The 27,950-nt window shown below is 48.0% G+C and overlaps 1 protein-coding gene across 4 annotated transcripts in view; it reads left to right on the top strand.

Moving 5' to 3' along the window:
- HTR4 (5-hydroxytryptamine receptor 4) overlaps nt 1–27,950 on the top strand; it is a 69,992-nt gene that overhangs the window by 26,582 nt on the left and 15,460 nt on the right. For all 4 annotated transcript variants that reach the window (XR_013184401.1, XR_013184402.1, XM_077186561.1 and 1 more), the window contains exons 3-6: nt 6,598–6,723; nt 8,932–9,132; nt 17,444–17,597; nt 18,449–19,224. Coding sequence is in view for 2 of the 4 variants with exons in the window: in XM_077186561.1 (XP_077042676.1) it covers nt 6,598–6,723; nt 8,932–9,132; nt 17,444–17,597; nt 18,449–19,224 (1,257 nt within the window). In the remaining 2 variants the exon portion in view is untranslated. The remainder of the gene's footprint in view (nt 1–6,597; nt 6,724–8,931; nt 9,133–17,443; nt 17,598–18,448; nt 19,225–27,950) is intronic.

The following is a 27,950-nucleotide window of genomic DNA, read 5'->3' as shown; positions in this document are numbered from 1 at the left end:
CCTGGGAGGTTTCTGGCTGCCACCACTGGAATGATCTTTAACAAACTTTGGCTTTTTATAGTAAAGCTCAAAACGAGCTGGGAACTGTTTTTGTGTGGCTTGGAGTCACACAGGGGGTCAGGGAGGGTCTCAAATAAAATGTATTTTAGAAATCAATGCTTTATCCTGTCTGTGCCAAGTCTTCCATTAGCAGAGGTAACTGCAAGGAACTTTTTTGCTCCTCTGGAGGTTTGAAACTGGGAAACTCTCCAGGAAACATCAGAAGTTAGACAGCCAATAGCTGTATTTGTCTCTTGCTGTCCAGGATGTAAACAGGCAGTGGGAAAAGGGCACAGCCTGGAGATTTTAATACCCAGCCTCGTGCCAGGACCCTTCCAGGGGTCTTGACTAAATGTCTCTCATCTAACAATATTTTCCTGACTGCAGATATTGTTTGAAAAAGCAGAGCAGGACCTCCATGGTTTCTGATTTGAACACGTGGCAAGTCCTGGGCTTTGGGCAAAGGAAGGTTTGAGAAAGAGAGGTCAGAATGAGAATGACTGAGAACTGCCAGAAGGGGTTTTGATCAAGTGGTAACAAATCTCTGGGCATAGGGCAGGGCTTATTTTGGGGGAATTTTTTACAGGAAAAGGTATAAAAAGATGGGACATTAAATGCTTTGAGCCCAGGAGCAGCAGCACAACTTCTGAAGAGTTATGGGCTCTGTGCACACCAGATTTGCAGCTGGCCATTGCAGGAGGCAATGAATCTCAATTTCTTAATTCTGTGGGAAATCTGGGCACTCAGAGTATGTTTAGTGTGAACCTAAACCTTTATTTTCCCACTCTGTGTCATGGATCTGCACCCAGTCCCTCCCTGTTTTTAAACTCCTGAGGTAAAGCTTGAGTTGTGCATGTGTGTAATGGTGATGCCTCTGTGAGGTAAAATAATTCTGTACAGTGGCCAAATGACAAATATTCCTGTGCAGAAATGCACCCTGGGCTCTGCCTTCTGCACTGGGAGAATATGGAAGGGAAATGAATGAGAATTATTGGGAATATTGGAAACGAATGAGGAATATTGGGAATATTGGAAATGAATGAGAATTGTTGGGAATATTGGAAATGAATGAGAATTATTTGGAATATTGAAAATGAATGAGGAATATTGGGAATATTGGAAATGAATGAGGATTATTGGGAATATTGGAAATGAGGTGCTTGACTCCATCAGCTCTCCTGAGCACAGCTCTGTGCTGTTTGTTGTGGAGCATTCAGCCTTGTGTGTGACAGGAGAGAGGCAAAGCCACCTAGAAAAGAGGGGATAATCACATTGTGGTTATGGAATATGCACCAACAGTCAGGATTGCTATTCTGCTCCTTTCATCCCCTCTGTTCCTCATGAAGCTGCTGTTGGTTTGGCAGAGGCTGGGGGCTCACTTTGGAGGTGCAATTCTAATCAGGAACTGATCAAGGCATTTCTGATTAAGCTTGTGTTTGATCTTTGGTTTTATTCAGCATTTACAAAGAGAAGTGATTGTTACAGCATCTCTGCTGGGCTGCGTAGTGTGTCCAAATCCCTGCCTAAGCCAGAGATTTGGGTTTTTTCACTGGGTTGTGGGGTGTTTGGCAATTCCATTCAAACACTCTGGCTCTGCACAGAGCCCCAGCTCTCCCAGCAGAGCTGCTCCATCCCTCTGAGCCTCCTGGTGCCTCCTCTGGGCAGCTCCAGCTCCTCCCTGGGCTGCACCTCCCGAGGTGTTGGGAGAACACAGGGGGAATGTTCTGCACCTGGAGGGGACAGTTGGATTAAAGTCTGCACACTTGCAAATATATTTTAAGGAAAAAAAGACTAATCCAGGGTGCTGCAGAGGCCAGGTGGATGTGCCAGGGTGGCACAAGGGCTCTCTGGAAGTTGTCAGAGGGTGCCAAACAAAGGATTTGCGGCAGCTGCCTTTGCTCCATGTAAATACTGTGATCTTAATCTCCTGCTGATTTCAGAAGTTAATTTTAGCTTATATTCTAGGTGACAGTCTAATGGGTTTTGAGGGCTGTGCTCACATGCATCAGCCCTGCAGTGGTATCTGCTCACATGTGGGTGTAAATTATGTAACTGGGGATCTGCTGCCTGCCAAGGAGCAGAGCCAGGCCTCAGGCAGAGCCCAGAGCTCCCCAGGCCTGGCTTTATTTCCTCCCTCATTCCCCAGGTGCAAACTCCTGCCTCTGGCTCAGCCCATGATAAATCATCTCCGGGTCCTTCTGGGTGAGTGCTCGGCCCCAGATCCAATTTCCACTGAGCAAAAGGAGAATTTCTGCTGCTGCCAGCTGGGAGAGAGCAGGGAGAGAGCTCAGGGGTTGCTGGGCTGGCACTGGGAGCTCCCTGAGCCTCACCTCCAGTCCTGGGGGCAGGCTGGGCACCACAGTGAGAAAAACATCCCTAAAGCTTGGGAGAGCCTCCCAAGGGGGACAGGGGATGGGGAAGGGTCTGGAGGGGCCATGGGGGAGCAGCTGAGGGCACTGGGATTGTGCAGCTGGAGAGGCTGAGGGGATGGGAGAGAGAGAAAGAGAGATAGAGATTATAGAGAGATGGAGAGATGGGTAGAGAGGTAGATAAAGAGATATATATAGAGAGAGATAGGGATGATAGAGATGGGAAAAGGGGGCACTGTTTTAAACTAACATAAAAGCAGGATTTAGATTAGGTGTTAGGAAGAAATTCTTTACCCAGTTCTAGTGAAAGGTGGCCCTGCCCATGGCTGGGGGAGTGAAGGTAGATGCTGTTTAAGATCCCTTCCAAGCCAAACCTTTCTGTGGTTCTCTGATTCTATGAAAATCCAGCAGCAGGACCCCTGAACCCTTCTCCAGGCAGAGCACCTGATTAGGAGATGTACACAAGCACTGAAAGGAGATGTACAGCCAGACCCAGACTGGCATCTGCAATGTGTTTCAGGGTCTGCAGCTCCAATCTCTGCCCTGGGACAGGGACAGGAGCCAGGGGAGGGCTGGGGCTGGGCCAGGGCAGGGCCAGGGTGGATTTTAGGGCAAAGTTGTTCCCCAGAGGGTGCTGGGCACTGCCCAGGCTCCCCAGGGAATGGGACACTGCTCCAGCGGTGCCCAGGGTGGGATTTTGGGGCAGTGCAGGGCCAGGAGCTGGGCTGGGTGACCCTGTGGGTCCCTCACAGCTCAGGATATTCCAGATTCAGTCCCGGAGGCTGAGGTGGGAGCAGGGCTGGAGGTCCTGGTGTCTCCCCAGGTCCCCCCGTGTGTGGCAGCCCCAGCAGGTCCCTGTCCCCAAACTGGGGAGCGCTCCCAGCACGGATTGACTGCTCCAGCCCACACACAGCAATTTCTGAAACATTCAAGCTGCCTGTCTTCTCTGCTTCATCCTGACAATTGGTTTTAATCAGTGTTATCAGCTGCTTAAAACAATTCATTCTCTGGAGCACTGCAGCTTTCAGCCTCCGGGAGATTCACGGGGCAGGGTTGGTGATGGTATCGGGAGTTTTGTTTCAAACCAGCACAAAAGGAGAAAACCTCATCCCTTCCCTCCCACCCCACCACCACAATTTATTTGATTTTTTTTTCTAAACAAAACCTCAAATAAGCGAATCATATGACCGAGTTATTTTGATACGTGGAGTGCTGTTTATTCCTGGCTTGTCAATACTTTAATTAATTTCAGCCTGTTTCTAAAACAGAAGTGAAGGACATAATTGACTGGGATCTGCTGGGAGCTGTCCTGCCATCTGCACGGGCTGAAGTGAAGCAATGCAGCATTTAAAGGCATTAAAGGAAATTAAATGCTTCTGGATTAATGCTGACTTCTGATTAATATTTTAGAAAAGGACGTGGGAACAGCTGGAAAGGCAGAGATCAAATCATCATTTCCTTATTGTCATGTTTCTGTGCCGAGCCACATTATCAGCTTTACTCATAAACAGCTTATCTCGATTTGTAGGTGCTTAAATCCTAATGATTTTTTTATGCCTAGGAATAATCGGGGAAGCAGGAAAGAGGAGAGGCCAATGACAGCTTATTTGTGGTTATGAAATGTTACAGAGGGAAAAGCCCTGGCTGGAAATGATCAGCCCAACCCTTTATTCCCCACGCCCCAGGGAATGTTAAATCCAGAGAACTCTTTCTGAGGCTCCCGTTGCTGTGAGTTTTTAATCTCAGGGGTTTCCCCTCTGTGTGCAATGGGATGCAGGGAAGGTGCCTGCTCTGCCCCCATGACTGATCTGTGCTCTTTAACTGCTGCAGAAAATATGCAAAAGCACTTGAGCTCATTTAGAAAAGTTGGGGTGTTTACAGGAAAGTGAAAATTGAGCTTGAAAGAGTAATTACCCTTCTTTTTACTTTCACATTAATGACTATGCAGAAGAGCTTTTTAAATATGTCCATATGTGGGTTTTAAGCATTCATTCCCCATCAGTATTTCACCTTTTTCCTTAAGTGATTTCTATATTCCTGCTAACCAGCAATCATTTTGCCTGAATCTCATTTCCTCATAATAGCAAACCCATCAATCTCTGGTTTATTGAAGAGGGAAGCAAGCTTGGGAGCCAGAGCACTCCGATTTGATAAAAGATGTTATGCAAACCATTGATTTCAATTTACAGCAATATCCACTTCTTCCATTATTAACAACTTGGAATTACTCAGACTGAATAATTAACAGGTATTCCTGGTGATGGATTATTCCAAAGGCAGAAAGAGCCCAGGTGAAATCCCTCCAGCACCCCAGTGAGGCATTTGCTGTTCGATGTTCCCCGGGGGAGCAGTGGGAAATGGCACGAGGGAAACCCTCCCAAAAGCGATTTCAGAGCTAAAGTTCCTCTCCCAGGTGTGCCAGGGGCAGTTCCTGCCCTGCTGGGCTCTGCTCGGAGCCTGGTGGTGACCGCTTCTGCCCAGGGATGCCACCAGGATGCCACCACCTCAGCGCAGGGTGAGAAATGTGGATTTAAATCCCTGAGAGGTGAAAACCCCCCAGGCAATGTCTGCAGGGATGTGGCTCAGGGCTGCGCTCCTCTGGCGTTTCCAGAGCTTGTCTGGGTGAGTAAAACTCAACATTTCTGGGTGCCAGAAGTTTCTAATCTCTTTTAGCTTTTCTCCAAATGGGGAGAGCTCAGTGAGATAAAGTGTAAAAAGCCTGGGGTGTTGTTTAGTAAATGAAAAGTGACCCCAGGGCCAGTCAAGGTAAAACCCAATAACAGTTCCATTTTTCAATTACCTGAGCAATCTCACAGCATTAATCCTGGGTGTCCAGCATCAGCTCTGTAGGCTGAGAAGGAATTTCCCTGCTGAATTTGTGTCAAGTGTTGCTTTTAATGCCAGTTTATCTCCAGCCACAATTGATAACAGGAAAAACCCCTTCCCCACCTGTAAATGTAAAGTTACATAAGCAGGTGAAGGTTTAGGATGCAGTTTATTCAGGATATATCATTAGAAACAACTTTAAGAGAAAAATATAAAAATTTTGTAATAAAATCAGGTTTATGAGGAATTTATTGTATGCTGGGTGTTACCTTCTGAAAAAAAAAACAACTTTCTTTGATACAGCAAATTATTTGTAGAAATGCAGATTTAAAATATGGCTGACATTGTGTGGGGGGGTTTTGTGTTATTCTTTCTTTTTCTTTTCTTCCTCTTTGTTAACTGAAAGAAATTATTGATCTCAGAGTAGGGGAAAATTAGCACTTGGAAAAAAATTATTTCCTTTTCCTAACTCTGGAACAATTACTAAGTAAAAAAAGAAAAAAAAGGAGGTAAAAAAAAAGAGAGCCAGACTGTTTTGTGTTTTGTAGCACAGAGTGAAGAGAGAAAAAGGCAAAACATTACATAGATTTCAAAACTGAAGATGTAAAATGCTTGTCTTGAGGAAAGTTTGAACCCATTAGTCCTTGTCACATCACATCAGGAACTGTAGTGACAAAGAGTGATGGGTTCAGACTGAAAAAGGGGAAATTGAGGTTACAGGTAAGAACAAATCCTTCCCTTTGAGGGTGGGGAGGGTGGGGATGGAATTCCCATCCCAGGCCAGGCTGGACAGGGCTTGGAGCACCCTGGGACAGCAGAAGGTGTGGAATGAGATGAGTTTAAAGGTCCCTTCCAACCCAAACCATTCTGTGATTTTACAATACTAAAACCTTGTGAAAAAAATGGAAAAAAACTACAGGGAAAAAAAAAAAAAACAAACCAAAATGCTTCAGCATGGAAAATAACATGATTTATTTGTGTGTAAAGAGAATGGAGATGTAAGGAAATTACATATAAATTGTGAGGAAGTGTTATGTACATTGTGAGGAAATGATATACACAACTCCCAAAACTCAAATCTGCACTATTGCACGACGGGTCAGGAGTGAAACAAAACTAAAGAATTCCCAGAACATGTGAAAGAACTCAGAGCAATATTTGAATATGTATAATCTTCATAAATATTCATCTGATCAGTGCAATGGAAAAGTATATAATGAAAGTTGTTTTAACTAACTGGTGTGCTCTGGGCAGTTTGCCAAGCAGCCCAACTGTACTGTCCCTTTTATCCCTTATTAAACTTAGAAAAATGTTAAGGGGTGAGCCCTGTTTCTCACAGAGCCTTTGTCTCTGGTTCCCCCAGTTCCAGTGAGGGCTTCGGCATCGCGGAGAAGATCCTGCTGCTCTCCTTCATCTCCGCCGTCATCCTCATGGCCATCCTGGGCAACCTGCTGGTCATGGTGGCCGTGTGCCGGGACAGGCAGCTCAGGTGAGCCCCTGGGACACGGCCCCTCCTGGCTGCTGCAGCACAGGCTGCTCGCTGGTTTTTTAAAGCATTAACCCAGTGATAAATGAGAAATCCAGCCAGGCTCCATGAAGCAGTCTGGGCTGACTGACAGAGGTTCCAGCCAGTAACAACTCTCCTGACACGTGGCTGGTCCAGAGGCTGGGGGTGTGGGGACCAATGGCTCTGTAGCACTGGGAGTGTTTGAATTGCCCGTAGAAGCTGCTCAGGAGCAATCAAACAGGCTGAGGAACAGTGGGGATCTGCTGGGGGCTGTGGTGGTGTTCACAGGGGTCCCAGGATGAGGGAAGAGATGAGGATCTGACTCCATGTTTCAGAAGGCTGATTTATTATTTTATGATATATATGATATTAAAACTATACTAAAAGAATAGAAGAAAATATTTCATCAGAAGGCTAAAATCAGAATGATAACAAAAGCTTGGACTCTCAGAGAGTCCAAGCCAGCTAACTGTGATTAGCTATTAATTAGAAACAACCACATGAGACCAATCACAGATGCACCTGTTGCATTCCACAGCAGCAGATAATCATTGTTTTTCTTTTCCTCTGAGGCCTCTCAGCTTCTCAGGAGAAAAATCCTGGCAAAGGGATTTTTCAGAAAATATCAGAGCTTCAGTGGGTTAAGTCCCAGATGCACGAACACTGTGGTGTTGAGATGGCAACCTGCTGGTCATGGTGGCCAACCATGGGCAACCTGCTGGTCCTGGTGGCCAACCATGGCCAACCTGCTGGTCCTGGTGGCCAACCATGGCCAACCTGCTGGTCATGGTGGCCAACCATGGGCAACCTGCTGGTCCTGGTGGCCAACCATGGCCAACCTGCTGGTCCTGGTGGCCAACCATGGGCAACCTGCTGGTCATGGTGGCCAACCATGGGCAACCTGCTGGTCCTGGTGGCCAACTATGGCCAACCTGCTGGTCCTGGTGGCCAACCAGAGTGGCCAACCTGCTGGTCATGGTGGCCAACCATGGGCAACCTGCTGGTCCTGGTGGCCAACCATGGCCAACCTGCTGGTCCTGGTGGCCCTGTGCCTGGACAGGCAGCTCAGGTGAGCCCACCCAGGGGCTCCTGATGAGCTGAAGGCAGGAGCTGCCCCCACGGAGTGCCCCTGCCTTGCAGACCCTCCCTGCCTGTCACAGACACATTTTATGAAAAATCCTTTTGCCAGCATTTTTTCTCCTGAGAAGCTGAGAGGCCTCAGCGAAAAGAAAAACAATGATTATCTGCTGCTGTGGAATGCAACAGGTGCATCTTTGATTGGTCCACGTTGGTTGTTTTTAATTAATGGCCAATCACAGTCTGGCTGTCTCGAACTCTCTGGAGAAAAATCCTGGCAAAGGGATTTCTCAGAAAATATCATGGCTACACCCGCCCTCAACTCATCCCGCAGTGCTTTTTAATTCCCATCCTTGTTTTTTAGCCTTCTCTGTAGAAAACCAGACAAATCAGTGAAAAGCACATCTAAGCAGCGATTCCCTGCAGAAACAGGTTGGCCTCTGGCCCTTTCCCATCTCAGATTTCCCAATGAGCTCATCAGCAGCACACAGACCAAGGTCTGGTTGTGGTTGTGCAGCACCAGCACAACTTAGCAAATGTTGCCCATGATTTGAGGGGGTCACAGGCACAATTCCTGTCTCAAGGCTGCTGCTAACCCTGGGAATTGTCAGCCTAGCCTTAGGAGCAGAGAGAGAGATTTAACAGCCTCTATTCATGCGCTGCGTGGGATTTTTAATGGATTTAATTCTATTTTATTGTTGTGATTTAAAAAGTACTCTTCAAGTTAAAATTACAGCTTCAGTCTAGATTATTCTCAGTGCTTTCTGGAAGGATTTTTGCCATTTACAAGTTAAAATAAAATCCCCTTCCTCCACCCCAGAGTCTCCAGTGCAAGCTGTGAGGCTGAGCCACATGCAGAGGCCTGTGAGCATCCATTTGCTCCTCTGGGTGAGCAGAAAGATTTAGGCCAGGAAAATGGTGGATATTCAGCTTTAAAAACCAGGAGCAAGCCAGGGGTGACCATGTAAAGTGAGGAGTTTTTAGTGTGATTTTAGTTTTTAGAGAGGAGCTTTTAGTGAGATGGAGCAGATTAACCCCGAATTCAAGCTGGAACCTCTGTCCACGAGTGGAGGCTGCACTGAACCCACCCTAATTTTGTGATCTGCCTTGCAGGAAAATCAAGACCAACTATTTCATCGTGTCCCTGGCCTTTGCTGACCTGCTGGTGTCAGTGCTGGTGATGCCCTTTGGAGCCATGGAGCTGGTTCAGGACAACTGGATCTATGGGGAGATGTTCTGCCTGGTGAGGACCTCCCTGGACGTGCTGCTGACCACAGCATCCATCCTGCACCTCTGCTGCATCTCCCTGGACAGGTACGAGCTGCAGAGGGGCACTGCTGGAAGGCTCTGAGAGCTCTGGGCTATCCTGAGCTGCCAGAGGGCAAAGATGGGAATGGCAGAGCAATAAATCCCTCCCAGGGGCTGATCTGGGAGAGAATCCTGCTGAGGGCAGAGAAATTTGGAATGGGATGAGATTTGTGGGGAGGGCCTGGGTTGTTCTGGGCACAGCTCTGCTGGCAGCACTGGCCAGGTGTGGTTCTGCTCCTCCTTTGGAGGAAAAACACCTCAAATGTGTGCAGAGGTGGGAGCTGAGCTGGGGCAGAGGGAGGGACACCGTGCACAGGGGTTGTTCCAGCAAAGAGGCTCCTCTGCTCCCAGGATGAGGGGAACCAACCTCAAACTGCACCAGGGCAGGCTCAGGGTGGGCATCAGCAGGAATTTCCCCATGGAAAGGGGGCTCAGGCCTTGGAGCTGCCCAGGGAGGTTTGGATCCCCATCCCTGGAGGTGTCACCTGGATGTGACACTCAGTGCTCTTGGTGACAAGGTGGGGATTGGGCACGGGTCTTCTCCAGCCTAAATCTCCTGGGAGATCCTAAAAACTTTCCTTTCTTTCAAACTTTTCTTGCCACCTGAAAATAAAGCCCAAAGCCTCGATAATTTATGGTGAGCAATTCTGTTTGACTGCTGTCTGCAGATTTTTTGGGTAAATGGCAGAACTTCTGTAAGAGTTTTTCACAAGATAAACACTCAGTAAAAAACATTTTGGCTATTCTGATAATATTTTTAGAGGTTGGTTTTGGGCTTTTTTTTGAGCTCTGTGTGGAGATTTCAATACTTTTAAAAACTCTGTTGCTTAGTATTGCTAACAGGGCCAAGATAACCATAATTATTCTTGTTATTGTGACAGCTGATATTTAAATATGTGACATTTCAGTACCTTGAGAGTCTGAGTGCAGCCAGACTTCAAAAAAAAATTTGCTTAACCTCTGTATTGATGGGCAGCAGTGCTGTGGGGTGGGAGGCAGGGCAGCAGCAGAGGCAGTTTTGTATCCAGAGAGAAGCTGACATCCAACAGCCACAGCTCCTGTCCTTATCTGCAAGTTTAGATGGCTGGAACACAAATGGGAAGCTCGTTATCTTCAAACCATGGACAAATTGCCACTCTGGGCCAATTACCAGGAAAGCAGATGTTGGGCACCGTGCTCTGGACACGACCTTGCTCTCTGAAGTGCTGGAGTTTGATTCTCCAGGCTCTTAATTAAATCGAGAGGGTTGTGGAGAGAAGGGAAAATGGGATTTCAGCCCCAGCTCTGCAGCAGGGGATGAGGAACCTCCTGGGTGGGGGCACAGAAAGGAGGTTCCCCCTTTCTCCTGCCCTCCTGGAGAACCCCCCCTGTCCAGAGCTGCTGCTGCTGCCTGTCCCCACCTGTCCCCAGGATCCTGGGACAGCCTGGCCTTGGGCTTGATGCTTTAGGGACACCCCTCCACCTGAGCCCTTGGCATTAACCTGAATTTCTCTGACATTTTGTAGTTGGTTTGGGGTTGGTTTTTTTCCACAGCAAGGACTGATTGAGAGCAGTGTGAAGGGGCCAGAATAGATGAGGAGAAAGGGGGGGATGACCCCAAAAGGGCAGAGCAGGTGGATGAATGAGAGGTTTTTGTGGAGGGAAGGATGACTCAGCCCAGCATCGATCCTCCCTGGGCTGCAGGGGCAGCACTGCTTCCTTCCCAGGACTTAATTCAATTTTTTCAGCTGTTTGCTCTTGTGTTCATTCAGAATTTATGGGAGTGTGCTTCTTCTAGTTGGTAGTTTTTCTGTGATCTATTTCCTGCCTTCTGTTTTATTTCAGGGCATGCAGGTGTGAGTTTCAAGGGTTTTCTGAGGAAAATTGGGTGTTTAATCTAGTCCTAAAGACTCAGTTTGAAAGTCATTCCCTTCAGCATATTCACAAAGTGTTGCTTGAAAAGACTTTTATCTGATAAAGTCTTGTATCTATTTCCACTGCTGCCTCTGGAAAAGGAGGAAAAAAGCTCTGAGGCTTGAATTCTCAAAGGCATTGGAGAAAATCTGGAGAAATCACCACATAATAAACTGATTTTACTGCTCAGACACAGGGAGAGAAGTACTGCAGACAGCTTCTGCTAGTCTCAGTTGGAAAAGGGATTTTCCAAGGTAGCAAAGGTATCTCAGGGCTCACTGAATCCAAAGTTTGCTGCCACTGCCTTAAGCTTTTTCATCATCTCTTTGATATTCTAATACATTAGAGAGATTTAGCCTTGAAATATTTATTTATTGCATGTTTTATGCATGCATGTCCATCCTTTGTGCCAGTGCAATAAAAAATAATTGCCCTGCAGATAAACAGACCCAGAAGCTCTGATGGAGTCTCCAAATACAGCGAACCTGTCAGGAGAGGCAATTTTCTCCTCCAATATTTGCAGTCCAATTTGCAATGCAATTACTTCTCAAAGTCTTTGGGGGGGTGGAGAAAACAACAGAGAAACAAACAGGTCCCAAATGTCTGTGGGCTGGGGTTTGGATGCACATCTGGAGCTGGAGCATCCTCTGCCTGCGTCCTGCCCCAGCCCAGGAAGGGCCCCCAGGGCTGTGTGCCTGCTCTGTTTGCTGGGGTGTTTCAGACACCTGCACACCACAAACCAGCCCTGAGCGTGTCCTTGGATCCCAAACTGATCCTACACTCAGGCCCAGCCCAAAATCCCTGCTAAGCCAGGCCTAAAGCACGGCAGATGCAGCCGGAGAGTGACAGCTGCTCCTTGTGCTGCTTGCAAACATTAATTACCATTAATGGACAGCAAATTAGCTCAGCCCCATGGGAGAGGTGATGCTGTGAAGCCTCCCAAGCCCTGTGGTGACATCCTGTGACAGCAGCCCTGTCCCTGTGCCTGGGCACGGAGCGTGGCCCTGGGGGACACGGGCGGGCACTGCCCTGCTCCCGGGGCTCCAGCCCAGCACTCCCTGCTTGTCCCCTGCCCACGGATCACAGAGGGGCACGAGGGACTGCCCCGTGCCCAAAGGATGCCCAGGCTGTGGCTGGGAGCACAGGGTGTTTGCCCAGGCTGGGAGGAAGCTGCTGTGCCCTATAGAACACCCCTGCCTGGCCAGGGCCACAGGGAGCTTGTTAGTGGGGAGAGTGATTAAACTTTGCCTAGCTGGCAGGAATTACTGGCTACAGCCTGATGAAATGCCCCAAATCCCAGGCTGTAAATTGCTGTGCCTGTCTCACTGGATCTGACAGCTCAGGTGGGAGCACAGGGGCAGCACAGGCAGGGACAGCTGGGGCTGTCCCCAGGGCAGGTGACACAGAGAGGTGACACAGCTGTGGAGCTGTCCCTGCCAGGCAGGACACCAGGCAGGGACTGCAGAACGCAGCTCTGAGAGCACTGAGGAAAATCCCAGAGCAGATGGCCACAGCACAGGCTGAGGGACGCTCTGCCCTTTGTTCATCTTTGCAAACCCTCCAGAAATATTTCATTTATTTTGCCACCCTTACTGCCAGCAACCCTCACACACCTCAGCCTCACAGGGACCATCAGGAGCCCCCTCTCTCTCCATTTGGCAACATACATTTGTTTGTGTTCCCTGCTAAATTTATCCAGCTCCAATTAACTGTTCTCTTTAGCATTTTTCTCAGTGTAATTATCTCAACACCAGCAGGCCGTTGTTTTTCTAATAAGAATTTAATTTTGTTAGATATAATCATTTTAGGACATTTTCTTTTTCTGGACCAACGATGCAGAACTTTATTTTCTTTGGCGCAATGAGAGCCCAAAGCTTATATGCTCAGTGGGAAAAAGGAAAATAGAAAGAGCTGTTCTTTCCAAAAAATGTTAAAATCTGGTTATACAGAGGCCAGAACCTGTTTTCACTGAAATATCAGCAACAGCAGTGTTGGATTAATTTCCCAAAGGCGCAAATAAATTGAAATTGTGGCTCCTTAGGTTCATCACTTGGTCAGGGCTCAGCTGGAGACTGTCCCAGTCTGGATTCCCTGAGGGACAAGGACAAGGACAGTGACTTCCCACTGACACTTGCACCCTAACTTTGGGAGAGATCCAGTAGCACCCACAGTTTTCTCATCCTTTTACCTTCTTTTATCCAGTTTTCCCATCCTTTTGTCTTCTTTTTTCCAGTTTTCCTATCTTTTGGCTTCTTTTTTCCAGTTTTCCTATCTTTTGGCTTCTTTTCTCCTAGATGATTTAAGGGGGGTGAAATATTACTCAGTGTGAGTGCTCAGTGAGCGTTCTGTGGCTCATCCTGGCCCCAGGATGATCCAGCATATGCTCTGTACATCATTTTCCATATGCACATGACACCAAATGCTTCGAAGTGTGGGCCACCCCCAGAGCCAGGCTGTTAATAAGGCTGGGGGTGGATTTGTCTGTCTGGGAGAGCTGAAGAGCTCCTTGCAGGGTGGTGCCTGCAGGCTCCCAGCTCCAAACTGCTCTGCAGACCAGGAGATGCTTTCATTTCCCTCCAGGGGCAGGGAATGATCTCCTGCAGCTCAGTAATTCCATTCCTGCCGTGCCCAGCAGGCAGGAAGGAGCAGTGCTGTGGCCAGAGCCTCGGTGGGGCTGAGGCAGGAGCTGAGCACTCCAGGGCAGCTTTGGCACAGCCAGGGGATGGAGGAGGTGTTGGGATACATCAATAATTCCCTGCCATGGCCCACAGCCCCTTGTGCTGCTGGCAGGCAGATCCAAGAGCTGCAGGAACCCCAGCTGGGACCTTCCAGTGCCTGGGGGAAGATGGAAAAAGAGTGCCAGGACAAGGGAATGGTTCCCATTGACAGAGGGCAGGGATAGATGGAATTTGGGAAGGAATTTCTGGCTGGGAGGGTGGGCAGGCCCTGGCACAGGGTGCCCAGAGCAGCTGGGGCTGCCCCTGGATCCCTGGCAGTGCCCAAGGCCAGGCTGGATGGGGTTTGGATCTCCTGGGACAGTGGGAGGTGTCCCTGCCATGGCAGGGCTGGAATTAAATGATCTTTAAGGTCCCTTCCCAAGTCCCTTCCTGTAGTTCAAAGGATTCCTCACCTTCCCTGTGATTCTGTGATTTTTTCAGTGGCCAGAAGAGCCATAAGGCCAGAGGAATGATGGATTTCTTCTTTTTAGCCACCTGTGAAATGTTAGCACCTGATTCATTCCTCTGGCAAATGTCTGATAAGGAAAAGGAGCAGTATTTTAATAACCTTTGCTTTATTGGAAGAGCTGCAGCTCTGGGAAAGGATTCCTGTGTTTCCCCTTCAGTGGAGAATGTCATTGCAGAGGAGAGGAGGTTTCACATCAGCTGCTCTGCTGTGGGGAACAGGGAAGTGAACATTTGCAAGGAGCTTGACTGATAATAGAGAGAATTAATATTTAATTGTGCCTGGACATGGTATTAATCATGTGTATGTGTTGCACTGCATGTTCATCCATCACGCTGCCACAGCAGCACGTGGCAGACGTTCCTTGGGAGCCCAGGAGAGCAGCTCTGCTTGGAATGGAGCAGGAGAACAGAGCATGTCTTCATTCCACCTCTGACTAAGGCTATTGACAAGCTCACAGATATAATTACTTTTCTCCCAGAGAATAAATAGCTGTTAAAATGCTCAGGCCACCACATCCATCAAACCAGCAGCTCCTGCACCAGCTGTGACTTCCAGGCCTTCTGGTGGCACCCACAGGTGTCTGACATCTGATTTCCAGGGTGGAAACCCTGCTGGGCTCTGAGGAGTGGGTGCTGTGCTCCTCTGCCTCCCTCCCCATCACACAATTGTCACCCACACCCTGCTCAGGGCACTTTGTCACCCAAAACAGTGACAGGAGGAGCCCAGCTGGGCTGCCTGAGCACGGGGGAAATTCTGGTAGCAGCCAAAGTGAAATAAAATAAAATCTTCTGACGCGAAAGTGGAGGAAAATTGCTGCTGAATCACTGGGAGGGAAGAAATATGAGAGCTTAAGGTGTCATTTTTACAGGCATAATTTTTACTCTAATGGCCTTTAATAGCAGGAACAATTCAGTGTAATTCTTTCAGCTGCAGCAGAGAGAGGAGCAGAGAAATGTGATCACTCAAACTGCTGGCAAGAATTGTTTTCCTGCTGCAGTTAATTATCAGTGTACAGTGCTTTTCTCTTCCTGTTTGCTTATCCAACTTGTCAAAGGCTGGCTGCTGGCTTGGCTGGTTTTATCCTTTCATTTATTGGATTTCTTCTTTTGCCCTTTCTGCAAAGAAATGGAGTCTCTTGTGCTTTGCCTTTGATGCCTTTGATGTCCAGCACTTCCAGTGGGTGACTTTGAGATAAGAAACAATGAAATAGTTTAAATGTATTTTTTAATATAGATCCTTTGTGTTGAGAGTCAGAGGAGCAGCTCTGAAGCTCCCTCTGCCCCAGTGAACCTCCCCAAAATTCCTGTTGGAATTCCAAGGTCATTTCCTGGGCAGGGATCAGCCCCAGGGGAGCTGGAGCTCCACCGGAGGAACATTTCACCCACAGCTCTAAAAGAGCAGCTCCTGGCAAATCCTATTTTTTGGAAGTGCAGATTTCCAGAGGAACAGGCTGATTTTTCATGCACACAGGAAACCAGAGGAGAACAGAGGAATTATCAAATTGCAGGAGCTGAATGCCTGTTTCAGCGTTTTTCCCCTGTGACATTTTGAATCTTGTTTCAAAGAGACTTTTAAGAAATGTTTTCTTTTGACACTTTGATATTATTTCAAGCCTCTGTGTGGAATATATCATCTGATTTTATCAAAATAAAGCAATTCAGTTGACTCCACATGACTTTAAAAAAAAAAAGCCTTAGGAAAAAATGGAAATTCTTATATTTTTGTGCCTGTTTAGGACAAAGCTCTTGGTTCCCACTCAAATCTTGGTGAAATAAATGCACAGCTCGAAGAGCAGCTCTTTAATACACACATGTGTCCTTGCTAATTTAATTCCTCTAATTCACAGTTCTGCTGCCCTCATAAAACTTTTTTACAGAATCTGCTGAAATCCAAAAATCTAAAGAGCAAAAAAATATTTTATTGGGAACCTGAGACTGATTGTCTGGTCAGGACCAGTGAAAGTCTGCAATTGGATATTTGCTGATCTGGTCTTCTTAGGAATAAATAATAATTTCAGAGCCAGAGATTTCCAGCTTTAGGTTTGCTACCCCTTCCTGATGGAGAGATCCACCTGCATGGAGTAATGGATGCACATCTGGCACAGGAATCAAACAAACAGAAAATTTGATTTTTTTATCTCTTTGAGAAGATATTTTTAGGTCATAACTGTTTTAGGGGCAGGGAGCTGTTGTATTTGGGATATTTGGAATGGATCAGGAGGAGGGAGGAGAGTTCAGGGCACATCCCCTTGATGGTGCAAAGACACCTTTGCCCTGTCCTTGGGAAGGTTAAAGCCCAGCTGGAAAAGAGGTGAATTCCTGGGAAATGGAAGAACACACCTCATTTTACTGCCAGTTTCACAGCTTTGGGACAATTTGTTAATTTGTGCTAACAGCTTTTGCAGCCTTGTCAAAATAAATGCCCAGTGCAGGAAATTCAGCTAAGGCTGCCTGGAGGGAAGGGATGTTCCTTGGAGGGTGGGGACATCCTCAGTGCAGAGGATATGGAATATGAAATTCCATATTACTGAATATGGAATTTCTCCCTTGCCCTGCCACCTCAGACGGCCCACAGCATTTACCTGGGCCTCATTCTCCTTGGAAAGCAGAAAACTCTGCCTTTTCTTTACTAGCCACTGTAAAACCTGGGGAAATATCCCAAGTTCCTGTGTGAGGGGCCCCATGGAAGCAGGATACAGACCCCTGTTTTCCCTCTGGTTTGAAAGGCAGCTGGAGAAAGGGCTTGACAGTTTAATTTTTAGAAGGCCTGGAAGTCTCTTCTTACTGTTTCTGTGCTGGTTTTGGGTTGTATACAGGTAGGAATCTTCTAAGAGAAAAGCTTTATCAAATCAGGGCTTAGGTCTGTTTCTTTTCTAAGTACAGCTAAGCAGCTAGCTAAGTTCCATGCAAAATATTCTTGAAAATGAAAGTCAGTTAACACAAGTTCATCTTTTGAAGAAAACCAGTTTGCACCTTTAATAACAAAAGATCTGTCCCATGAGAACCCGCAAAGAAAACATATAAACACCTGTGAATAGAAAAAATCTTAAATGTACACACAAAACCACCTTCTAACCAATGAACCGAGCAGCAGGAAAACTCCCAGCTAATTGGGGTTGAACACAAAGTCTGTGAAAACTACAGAAAAATGAATAAAGAATAAAAAATAACGAATAGGGAATAAAGAATTGGCCTTTCTGCATGAAGAACCTGCTTTCTGACCCATTTTTGCCCTGCAGGTACTATGCCATCTGCTGCCAGCCCCTGGTGTACAGGAACAAGATGACCCCGCTGCGCATCGCGCTGATGCTGGGGGGCTGCTGGGTGATCCCGACCTTCATCTCCTTCCTCCCCATCATGCAGGGCTGGAACAGCATTGGCATCATTGATCTGGTGAGTAGCCAAGCAGGGACACCAGTCCAATGTGCTGGGGGGGTGCTGGGTGTTGTCTAAAAAGCAATTTTCAGGGAAAGGGGAAGAGAAGGAGAAACTTCTTGTTGCCAGTGCAGAGGGGCTGCTGAATTTCTGGAGGGATCTTTAAGGGGGGTTGAGGTGGCTCTGTCCTGGAAGGACTGGCACAAGGACAGGGGTGGCCTGGGAGAGGATTTTAGCCACATTCACTCTCAGTTCAGTGAGGAGTCCTTGGAAAAGAGGCCAAGCCCAGCTGGCCCCTGACAGCACCTCAGGAGTCCTTGGTCCCCTCGCCTTTTGCAGCTCTCATTTAAATAAGAAGCAGAATTATTCTCTTGGTAGAATACACGAGAGTTTGTAGTGCCAGGACAAGGGAGTGGCTGCACACTGCAGAGGGCAGGGTTGGATGGGATATTAGGAAAAAATCCTTCCATGGAAGGTGGTGAGGCCCTGGCAGAGGTTGCCCAGGAGGTTGTGGATGTGTCCAAGGATGGCTGGATGGGGCTTGGAGCAACCTGGTCTAGTGGAAGATGTCCCTGTCCATGACAGGGAATGACACAAGATGATTTTTAAGGTCCCTCCCTGTTAGGGTCCTGGATGCTGAGAATTTTAGACTTTCTGGGTTGACAGACTCTGACTCCCAAGAGAGCACGACATTTGACCTGAGGCCATAGAGAAAGCTTCCTAAATTGATTGATAGCATTGAGATTATGACCATGTAGTTGACACCTCTCAACCCAACCCAACCCAACCCAACCCAACCCAACCCAACCTGTTCTCTGATTCCCACTTCTCCCCTCCTTCCTTGCCTCACCCTCCCCTCTGCACCCCAGATCCAGCAAAGGCAGTTCAACAAGGCCTCCAACTCCACCTACTGCATCTTCATGGTCAACAAGCCCTACGCCATCACCTGCTCCGTGGTGGCCTTCTACATCCCCTTCCTGCTGATGGTGCTGGCCTACCACCGCATCTACGTGACGGCGCGGGCGCACGCGCGGCAGATCCGCCTGCTGCAGCGCGCGGGGAACCCGGCCGAGCCCCGCCAGGAACCACGGCAGAGCCTTCAGGAGACGCATCAGGGCCCTCAGGAGCCACAGCAGGGCCAACACCCCCAGGAGCCACATCAGGGCCCTCAGGAACCACGGCAGGGCCCCCAGGAGCCATGGCAGAGCCTTCAGGAACCATGGCGGGGCCTTCACGAAGCACAGCAACACCCCCAGGAGCCACATCAGGGCCCTCAGGAGCCACGGCAGCACCCCCCTGACCAGCACAGCAGCCACCGCATGAAAACGGAGACCAAAGCTGCCAAGACCCTGTGCATCATCATGGGCTGCTTCTGCCTCTGCTGGGCCCCCTTCTTTGTCACCAACATCGTGGATCCTTTCATTAACTACACGGTGCCCGGCAAGCTGTGGACGGCCTTCCTGTGGCTGGGCTACATCAACTCGGGCTTGAACCCTTTCCTCTACGCCTTCCTCAACAAGGCTTTCAGACGTGCCTTCCTCATCATCCTCTGCTGTGGTGACGAGCGCTACCGAAGGCCTTCCATCCTGGGCCAGACCGTGCCCTGCTCCACCACCACCATCAACGGCTCCACGCACGTGCTGAGGTGAGTCTGCCTTCAGAGGCTGCCTAGAAGGCCACCTAGGCTACAGGGTGACAGGAATAGAGGTTTATTAAAAAGCCTTCAAAGGTTGCACCTTGGGCAGTGCCAGAGCCCGGCCGTGGCTCCACCCCAGATGGATCCTGGCCACGAGTTCTCACACTTTGATAAGTTTGGGTCCATTTCCATGCTGGCTTCATTGTCCAATTCCAGCTCCAGGTGATGCAGTCCCACCCTCCCAGGTTGCTCCCCTCCATTCCCTGTTGTTTGCACTTTTGGGGCTGAAGCTGCAGCGGTGTCCTTGGTTCTGGGGCTGGAAAAGGATTGTTCTGTGGGACTGAGCTGTGAGGAGAACCTGCTGACACTTGCTATGAAATTTGGAGTTCTGTACCAATGCAGTGCAGAGTCTGGAAAATATGAAAGCTCAAACTGAAGGCATCAGCCCAGGGCTGCCCAGAGCCTGCAGCCACCAGCAAGAGGAGTTTGTACAGGACTTTCATTTTGAATATCTTGGTGGTGTCAGTGCTTAGAAAGGGATGGGGCAAAAGCAATCCTGAGGTGCTCAGACAGGGTTTGTAGGAAGCAGGTGTGGGCAGTTCCTCCAGAGGTGTGCCCAGAAAGAGCTGGGAGGATGCAGAAGTTGTGTGTGAATTTGGGCATCATTTGGTCCGAAGGGAACAACTGTGGATGCTGCCTGCTGCATCTCCTTTAGGAAAAGGACCAAGAGTTTCTGCAAATGGGGAGGTTGTGGCAGTGGGATTTTACAGCTGCTTTTTGTCCCCTGGCAGGGAGAGCAGTGGCAAGAGGGACAGACCTTGTGCTGAACTCAGCTATGACAAAAGTTAGCACAAAAATGAACTGTAAATAGATGGGGATTTCTGGGTGTTCAGGGCTCTGTGCAACACCAGACTGAAAAAGCCAAAATCATCTGAAAAATGCTGTGCTCCCCTTGAAACAGAGTGTTTGCATTTCTTCTGTCACCAGTAGCTATTTATTCAACACAAACCAACAAACTCCTGCCTCCATGAATCATTGAACTCTTGTACAGCACAAGTGGATGGGGAGCCAGGTCAGCATTGCTGGAATTCCTGGATAAAACAAGTTGTGGAATTTTGCCATAGCAAAGAAGATGAATTTGGGTGAAATGTATTTGAGCAGTGATCAGAGCAGACAAACTCTGGCACATCTGGGTCAGGGGGGTCACTCTGCTGTGTTCCCTTTTCCTCTCAGCAGTGCTCAGAGCCCTGCATTGCTCTCTTCAGGGAAAGCTCTGGTGAGAGGTTTATTTACCGCTCCTTTTCCACCGCTGAGAGGTCTTCTCCAAATGTCAATAGGATTTCTCCAAGGGAAAACACTTCCTGATTTTTCTCTTGAATGAGCCAAGAGAAACAAAGTGGGGAAAAGCAGAAATGAGCACCTGGGGGGGTTGGAACTGCAGTGAGCCCCAGTGCTCCCTGCTGCCCCTGGAACCAGAGTGCAGCAGCTCAGGCTCCAGTTTTTAGAGGTTTAACAGCTCCGTGGATCCAGTGGAATAAAAAGAAATCCCTGGTGGTAGGAAAGTGGCCAGAGCTGCTGTGGAGCAAAAGGATGAGTGATCACAGAATCCTGGAACCATAGAACAGTTTGTGTGGGTGTTTGAATGGTTTGTGGTGGTGTTTTGAATGGTTTGTGGTGGTTTTTGAATGGTTTGTGATGTTTTTGAATGGTTTGTGGTGGTGTTTTGAATGGTTTGTGATGTTTTTGAATGGTATGTGGTGGTTTTTGAATGGTTTGTGGTGGTATTTTGAATGGTTTGTGGTGGTTTTTTTGAATGGTTTGTGATGTTTTTGAATGGTTTGTGGTGGTTTTTTGAATGGTTTCTGGTGGTTATTTGAATGGTTTGTGGTGGTTTTTGAATGGTTTGTGGTGGTTTTTTTGAATGGTTTGTGATGTTTTTGAATGGTTTGTGGTGGTTTTTGAATGGTTTGTGATGTTTTTGAATGGTTTGTGGTGGTGTTTTGAATGGTTTGTGGTGGTTTTTGAATGGTTTGTGATGTTTTTGAATGGTTTGTGGTGGTTTTTTGAATGGTATGTGGTGGTTTTTGAATGGTTTGTGGTGGTATTTTGAATGGTTTGTGGTGGTTTTTGAATGGTTTGTGATGTTTTTGAATGGTTTGTGGTGGTTTTTTGAATGGTTTGTGGTGGTTTTTGAATGGTTTGTGATGTTTTTGAATGGTTTGTGGTGGTTTTTTGAATGGTTTGTGATGTTTTTGAATGGTTTGTGGTGGTGTTTTGAATGGTTTGTGGTGGTTTTTGAATGGTTTGTGATGTTTTTGAATGGTTTCTGGTGTTTTTTTTTGAATGGTTTGTGATGTTTTTGAATGGTTTGTGATGTTTTTGAATGGTTTGTGGTGGTTTTTTGAATGGTTGTGGTGGTTTTTGAATGGTTTGTGGTGGTTTTTGAATGGTTTGTGATGTTTTTGAATGGTTTGTGGTGGTTTTTTGAATGGTTTGTGATGTTTTTGAATGGTTTGTGGTGGTTTTTGAATGGTTTGTGATGTTTTTGAATGGTTTGTGGTGGTTTTTGAATGGTTTGTGATGGTTTTTTGAATGGTTTGTGATGTTTTTTGAATGGTTTGTGATGGTTTTTTGAATGGTTTGTGATGTTTTTGAATGGTTTGTGGTGGTTTTTTGAATGGTTTGTGATGTTTTTGAATGGTTTCTGGTGGTTTTTTTTGAATGGTTTGTGATGTTTTTGAATGGTTTGTGGTGGTATTTTGAATGGTTTGTGGTGGTTTTTTGAATGGTTTCTGGTGGTTTTTGAATGGTTTCTGGTGGTTATTTGAATGGTTTGTGATGTGTGGCTCTCAGCCAGGGTTCCCCCACAGCACAGGTGTGCTGGGGGTGCAGCAGTGATCCCACCCCAGCTGAGAGGGTGGGATTTCATTGAGGGTGGGATTTCATGGGCTCCAGCTGTGGCTCAGCTCAGGAAATGCAGAGGTTGTCCCTCAGAGCTGGTCCTGCTGCACCCAGCAGGTCTCTCAGGATCTGGGCTGACAGGTAAAATATCTCCTCCTGTTCTTTATCCTTCTCTGGGCACTCAGGCAGGTGAAGAGCCCATGGAGCTTCCCAAGGCTGTGCTGGGGGCTGGAAAGGGTTGAAATTCCTGGGGATTTTAATGATCCTGCAAGATGAGTCAGAGCTCTGAGAGGTTCTGTCTCCTTCAGGACAAGTTCATGGACCCCAGGTGGATGTTTTGGGCTCCCCATGTTCCCCAGACTCCCTGGTTCACACTGGATTTGCCCTGGGCATTTTTGGGGGTATTTTGGAGGCAAGTGTGGAGTTTTTGTGCTGATGGCACCTGCAGAGCCCTGGGGTCTGTGTTGCCCCTTCTCCAGCAGTTCCTTTGTTCATGGAATCATCAGGGAGGAGTTTTCCCCCTTGCCAAGGTGCTGATAAAGCACATTCCCACTAAATTCTTTTATTGGAAATGCCTGAGCAAAAGCCTGAGAGACACAGCAAATGATGAGCATTTAAAAATGGTGGGTTCAGTGGTATTTCATTTGTTTTGCCCAGGGCAGGGCAGCCAGAGGTTGCTCAAGATGTGTTTTCCACTCCAGAGGTTTCAGTTCAGGGATCAGCTCCCTGTGCCAGCAGAAGTGGCTCCAGACCAAACCCAAGCTGAGGGGATCTGATTGCTGCCTGGAAATGCTAATGTTGTTAAATAGACAAGAGGTAATTTGATTTTCACCTAAATTTCATTAGCTGCCAACCTGGAAAGGAATTCTCTGAAAATATGGGGGATGATTAGACTCAGTTACAACTAAAAAAAGAGTTTTGTCATTTCTTGAAGGAGCTCTCTTAATTTTTTAATGAAGCTTTGCCAATATTTACAACCAAACTTATGTTCCAACTTGCCTGGCGTGGTTTTCCAGCTTGGCATCAGTGCCAGCCTGCACAGTGCCATTCCCTGTGCCTGGGGCTGTCAGGGCACTGTGGCCATCTGAGGTCCCTCAGACAAACTGGGGCTGAGTTAGGGGAGATTTGGGATCTGCTGCAGGGTCCAGGAGCAGAGGAGCCCTCGGGTGCAGGACTGTGGGTGTTCCACAAAGCCCAGGTCACCACCCTGTGGCAGAGGAGCCTCCTTGCCCCAAGCCCTGCTCCCCAAAGAGCAGGAACTGCTGAGGCCTCGTCCCAGCTCCAAAAATGCCTCCCCAGAGGGAGCAGAGAGCTTCTGGTGAGAGAAAAGCTTCTTGTGATTGTGCTGAGTGAAATCAAGATGTTTACCTTGTTTCCTACAAAGGAGAGAGGGGATTAGAGTTTTACAATAGCACAGTTTCCTTCAATTTTCGAAAGATAATCTCTTTCAATATGCCTGGATGTTGGAAAAAGATATTACAGAGCAGCTGAACCCCTTTTTGTTCTTTGGCCCAACACAAGGTTCGGGATCAGAAGTTCTGCATCAGTTGGTGTCTGGTGGGGAAGCTGAGGCTCTGCAGAGCACCTGGAGCTTTGGGAGGACTGAGATGTAACTCATCTCTGCCTGCTTTAATTGCATGATTTGTGCTTTGGGCAGTGAAGGTGTTGTGCTGGGGCAGGGTCTGCCTTGCAGCTGGAATTAGGGATCCATGGCCAGGGCAGAGCCCTCAGCCCCACATTCCCCACATTCCAACTGCATTTAGATAAACCACAGCCATCCCTCATAATGCAGCACCTATTGAATCCAACTCCCAGCCATTTGCCTCATTCCAGAGGTCCAAAACAGGATTTAAAACTAATTTTGGTGCCTGAATAAACTCTATTATGGATAGAACTTTGCTCTCCACCTACTCTCCTTCTGTTTCAACTGACCTTTGAATGTGTTGGGCTGCTTCTCTCCAGAGATTAATTTGGTTTATCAGCAAAGTGTTTTCAGACAATGCAAATCAGCATGTGCAAAGAGCTCCACATGCCTTAGGGTTAGAAATTCTATGGAAACCTCAGCAATTATTGTCATGTTCTGTTCCTCCTCGGGGCAGCAGTATCTACAACTCAGAGCTAATTGTGTAAGTGCATTTTAATTTTAGGTTCACTTCTTTGTTATTCTTTTCAATAATTCTCTTACTTTCTGATTGCTGGAGGAGAATTTATTTAAGCATTGTATGCACCACCCCATTGTAAAGTCACAATGTGGAAAAGCTCCCTGTTGCTGTGTTAAAATTGCTTTTAAGGCTTTTGGGAGGTCTGTGGGAGAGAAAACCTTGTTATTCCCGAGATGTTTTGGCCAGAAATTTGGTATTTCCAGGAAGGTGTCGAGGACTTTCAGCACATCTGTTGTGATGTAATTGGTTTTTAACAATTTGCCTTTTTTGGGACCCCTCCCATTACCTGTGGAGCTCACCCACCCGTGAGCCCAGCCCCTGGACAACTCTGAGCATCCTTCCACCTTCAACTTTCCATTTCAAGCCAGGAAATTGGCATTTGAGGGTTTGGTTTGATTCACTTGGCATGGCAGAGGCGATCCTTGCCACCATCTGCTGCTCAGTGCATCTTGAGAGGGTGACCTGGCCTGGGAACTGATCCAGAGCCAGCCTTGCTTTGGGTTTGCCACCAGTAAAGCTGCACTTCTGCTATGGGAATGTGGGAATGAAATCCTGCCCTGCAGATATTCCATCCCTGTTAAACCCAGCTGACTGTGGCTGCTCCTGCAGGAGTTGATGATTTCCAGTGCTCACTTCTGCATTAATCTGCTCTGGGGCTGTGCCAGACCAGTGCAGGCACCCAGAACAGAGCGTTTGGAAATGCAGGTAACCAGATTTAGGAGGCACTTTGGGAACTCCCCAGGGACTCCCACCCAGGCCTTCTGCTGGGCTGCCCTTAAATTGGATTGGGAGGCACAGCCACGTTCCAGGCCCGGTCTGAAATGAGTTTTGCACAGTAATCCTTGGGACAGGCTTGGCTCTGTGCCCTTTCCTTGCGCTGGCGGTCCTGGGCTGGGAGCAGGAGCATTGCACGGTTCATCCGGAATTGCTGCTCCCTCCCTCTGCTGCTGTTTTCCCGCAGAGCAGCCAGAATTCCCATCTTGCTTCATTCAGCCTTCCCTGGCAGTGGTTTCAGAGTCAATCACGTCCCGAGTGCGGATTGTGTCTGTCGCTGACAGCCCTTCAGAGATGTTCCTGGAGATCTGGCAGAAGGGTTGTTAATGAGCCTGTTAATTTGTGTCATTCCACTGAGCCATCAAAGCGCTTCGGAACGGCGGAGCGTGTGGCACTAAAGAGCTTTTTGCTTTATCTCTGAAGTGTTTGTGTTATCGTGGAATCCCTGAGGCTGGAAAAGCCCTCCAGGATCGAGTCCAAGCTGTGCCCCATCCCCAGTTTGTCCCCAGCCCAGAGCACTGAGTGCCACCTCCAGGAATTCCTTGGGCGCCTCCAGGGATGGGGATCCAAACCTCCCTGGGTACCCCTTCCAATTTTTTTTATACTTTGCCCTGATATGATGTCACAGCCCAAAGATGTGACATCCACACAGGAGCCTTTTCCTGCTCTGAAATCCTTTTCTCTCTCAAAATGAAGCCTAACAATTCCTTTAAACCTCCATGTTGTCCAAGCTCTCAGTCCTGGCAGTGCTTTTTCCATCATTGAAGTGAAGCCACTTCTGGAAAAACACATAAACCTCACTTTAAGTGCAATGTTGAACAATATATTGTGGAGATTTATTTAAGAATTGAAGGAAAAAATATGGATTTATCCCTTTGCAAAGCTACACGAAACAGAGCAGAGCCAAACAGGCAAACTCAAGAAAAAAATCAAGAAACTGGTCATGTCTCACATTAATGTTATCTATGAGTAACTTTATCTCAGATTGATCTGTCAGTGCACAGAAGCAGTCCCACTTTCCACTGATATATTAAAGGCACATTAATGCATTCAGGGAGATTCATGCCCTGTGCTGCTTTTGTGACAGGCTTTTACAGCACCAGAGCTGGTGTTTATTAGCACTGAAAGCACTTCATAACACTTGGAGCCAGCTTTTGAGACAAGAACTGCACAGAGCCGCTGCTCCGCAGGCAGGGAGGCAATCAGGAGTGACACGGCCACAGGTGCTGCCAGGAGAGCTTCAAAGGGCTGGAGGGGGGATGTTTTATCCTGCAGGGGTGTCCCACCCACCTCCCAGGCAGGGAATCGGCTCCTGGGCATCCCTGGAAATCCCTCCCTGGGCACAGCCCTGTTCAGCCTCTGTGGGAGCGAGGGGAAGCAGGCTCTGATCTCTGCTCTGGGACAGGACAGCACCGAGGGAAGGGCTGGGGCTGGATTTTGGGGCAGGTTCTTCCCCAGAGGGTGCTGGCACTGCCCAGGCTCCCCAGGGAATGGGACACTGCTCCCAGGGGTGCCCAGGGTGGGATTTTGGGGCTGGGCTGGATGATCCTGTGGGAACTCAGGATATTCCATGGTTCCATTCTGTGAGAGAACCCCATAAAACAGCAGCTCACAGAACTCAGGGAAATGAGCGCTGCACTTCAGTGACAAACCAATTCCTCTGTTTTTGAAAGGATCTTTGTCCTTGATAAATTTTAAAACAAGCCCATAAAATCCTTTAAAATAAGCTGCAAGCTAAATTAATTTCCTTAAAGCCTTCTTTCCCCCTGTGCTTGGCTTCACATGTGTTTGCCTGGGAAGATTTGGCTGTAAAATTGTGTCTGCTCACCTTGGAGCTCTTCTTGTCCCATAATTCATAGTTGGGCACCCAGGCTGCTGGGCTGTCCTGGAGCCCCCTGCCCTCCTCTCCTCCCTCGTGGGCTCTCCTGTTTGCAGGCACAGCACACACAGAGCTCCCAAGCTCCTGTTTCAGACCACGCTCAGGGACAGTTCTACATTATCCTCTCATGGCATAAGGAAAGCTGTTTAACTCTGAGGAATTGTAGATGCCTGAAATTTGATTTCTTCCAGTCCAGGAGTGCTGTTTTATAGGGGAATTTTCTTTTTCTTGTGCTCTGTTTCAGGCCCTTGTTGGCTCAGGAGAAAAGTGCAGGATGAGGGAGGGGTTACAGCTGTTTTAGGAGCCCCTGGAATTCCCTGTTGCACTCCAGGGGATTGGTGAGGGACCAGCAGCCCACAGAGGGGGGTTTTGCAGCTCATCCTTGCAGGCAGGAATAGATCCAGCCTTGGTAAAGGTGAAGTGATGACTGCTGTCCCCCTGCACTGCAGACTGAGTCAGGGAGCTCAGCTATTGCTCTCCCATCTGTACCTAAAACCCCAACCCAGCATTTCCAGCACGTTGGAGCTGTCAAAAGACTCCAGGACCACCCAGGCAGGGATCTCCAGCAGCTCTGCACTGCCTCATAAATCAGATTTTTTAGCAGTGAGCACGGCTGCTAAAATCATGGGGACAAATGAAGTGGCCAAGTTACAGCTCCCTGGAATTTGGTTTAAAGCCAGATGTGGCTTCCTCCAGAGAGGATCCTCAGAGCAGAGGGGTGGTTGGTGCTCATGGAATGGTTGGGAGGAAGGCAGGACCCAGCTCCCAAATCCTTTCCAGAGCAATGCTGCAGAGGTTTTGGAAAACAGGCTTGGCAGAGAACTCCTGCCTAAAACCCTATGGGGAGATTCTCTTGAAAAGCAGGATGAGTCCCAGAATGGTTTATGGAGAAAAAGACTCCAGCTGGTGGCTCAGGTGGTTCTAGCACTGAAGTCAGGCTCCTTTCAGTGGGAGGTTTGGGGATGTAGCTCTGACTGATGCCATTGACTGCTCAGTGTTTGATGTGGGGCTGTTTCCCA

Source organism: Agelaius phoeniceus, chromosome 15, assembly GCF_051311805.1.
Source record: "Agelaius phoeniceus isolate bAgePho1 chromosome 15, bAgePho1.hap1, whole genome shotgun sequence".
NCBI classification, from domain to species: domain Eukaryota; kingdom Metazoa; phylum Chordata; class Aves; order Passeriformes; family Icteridae; genus Agelaius; species Agelaius phoeniceus.
This window is presented reverse-complemented; position numbering and strand designations above follow the sequence as displayed.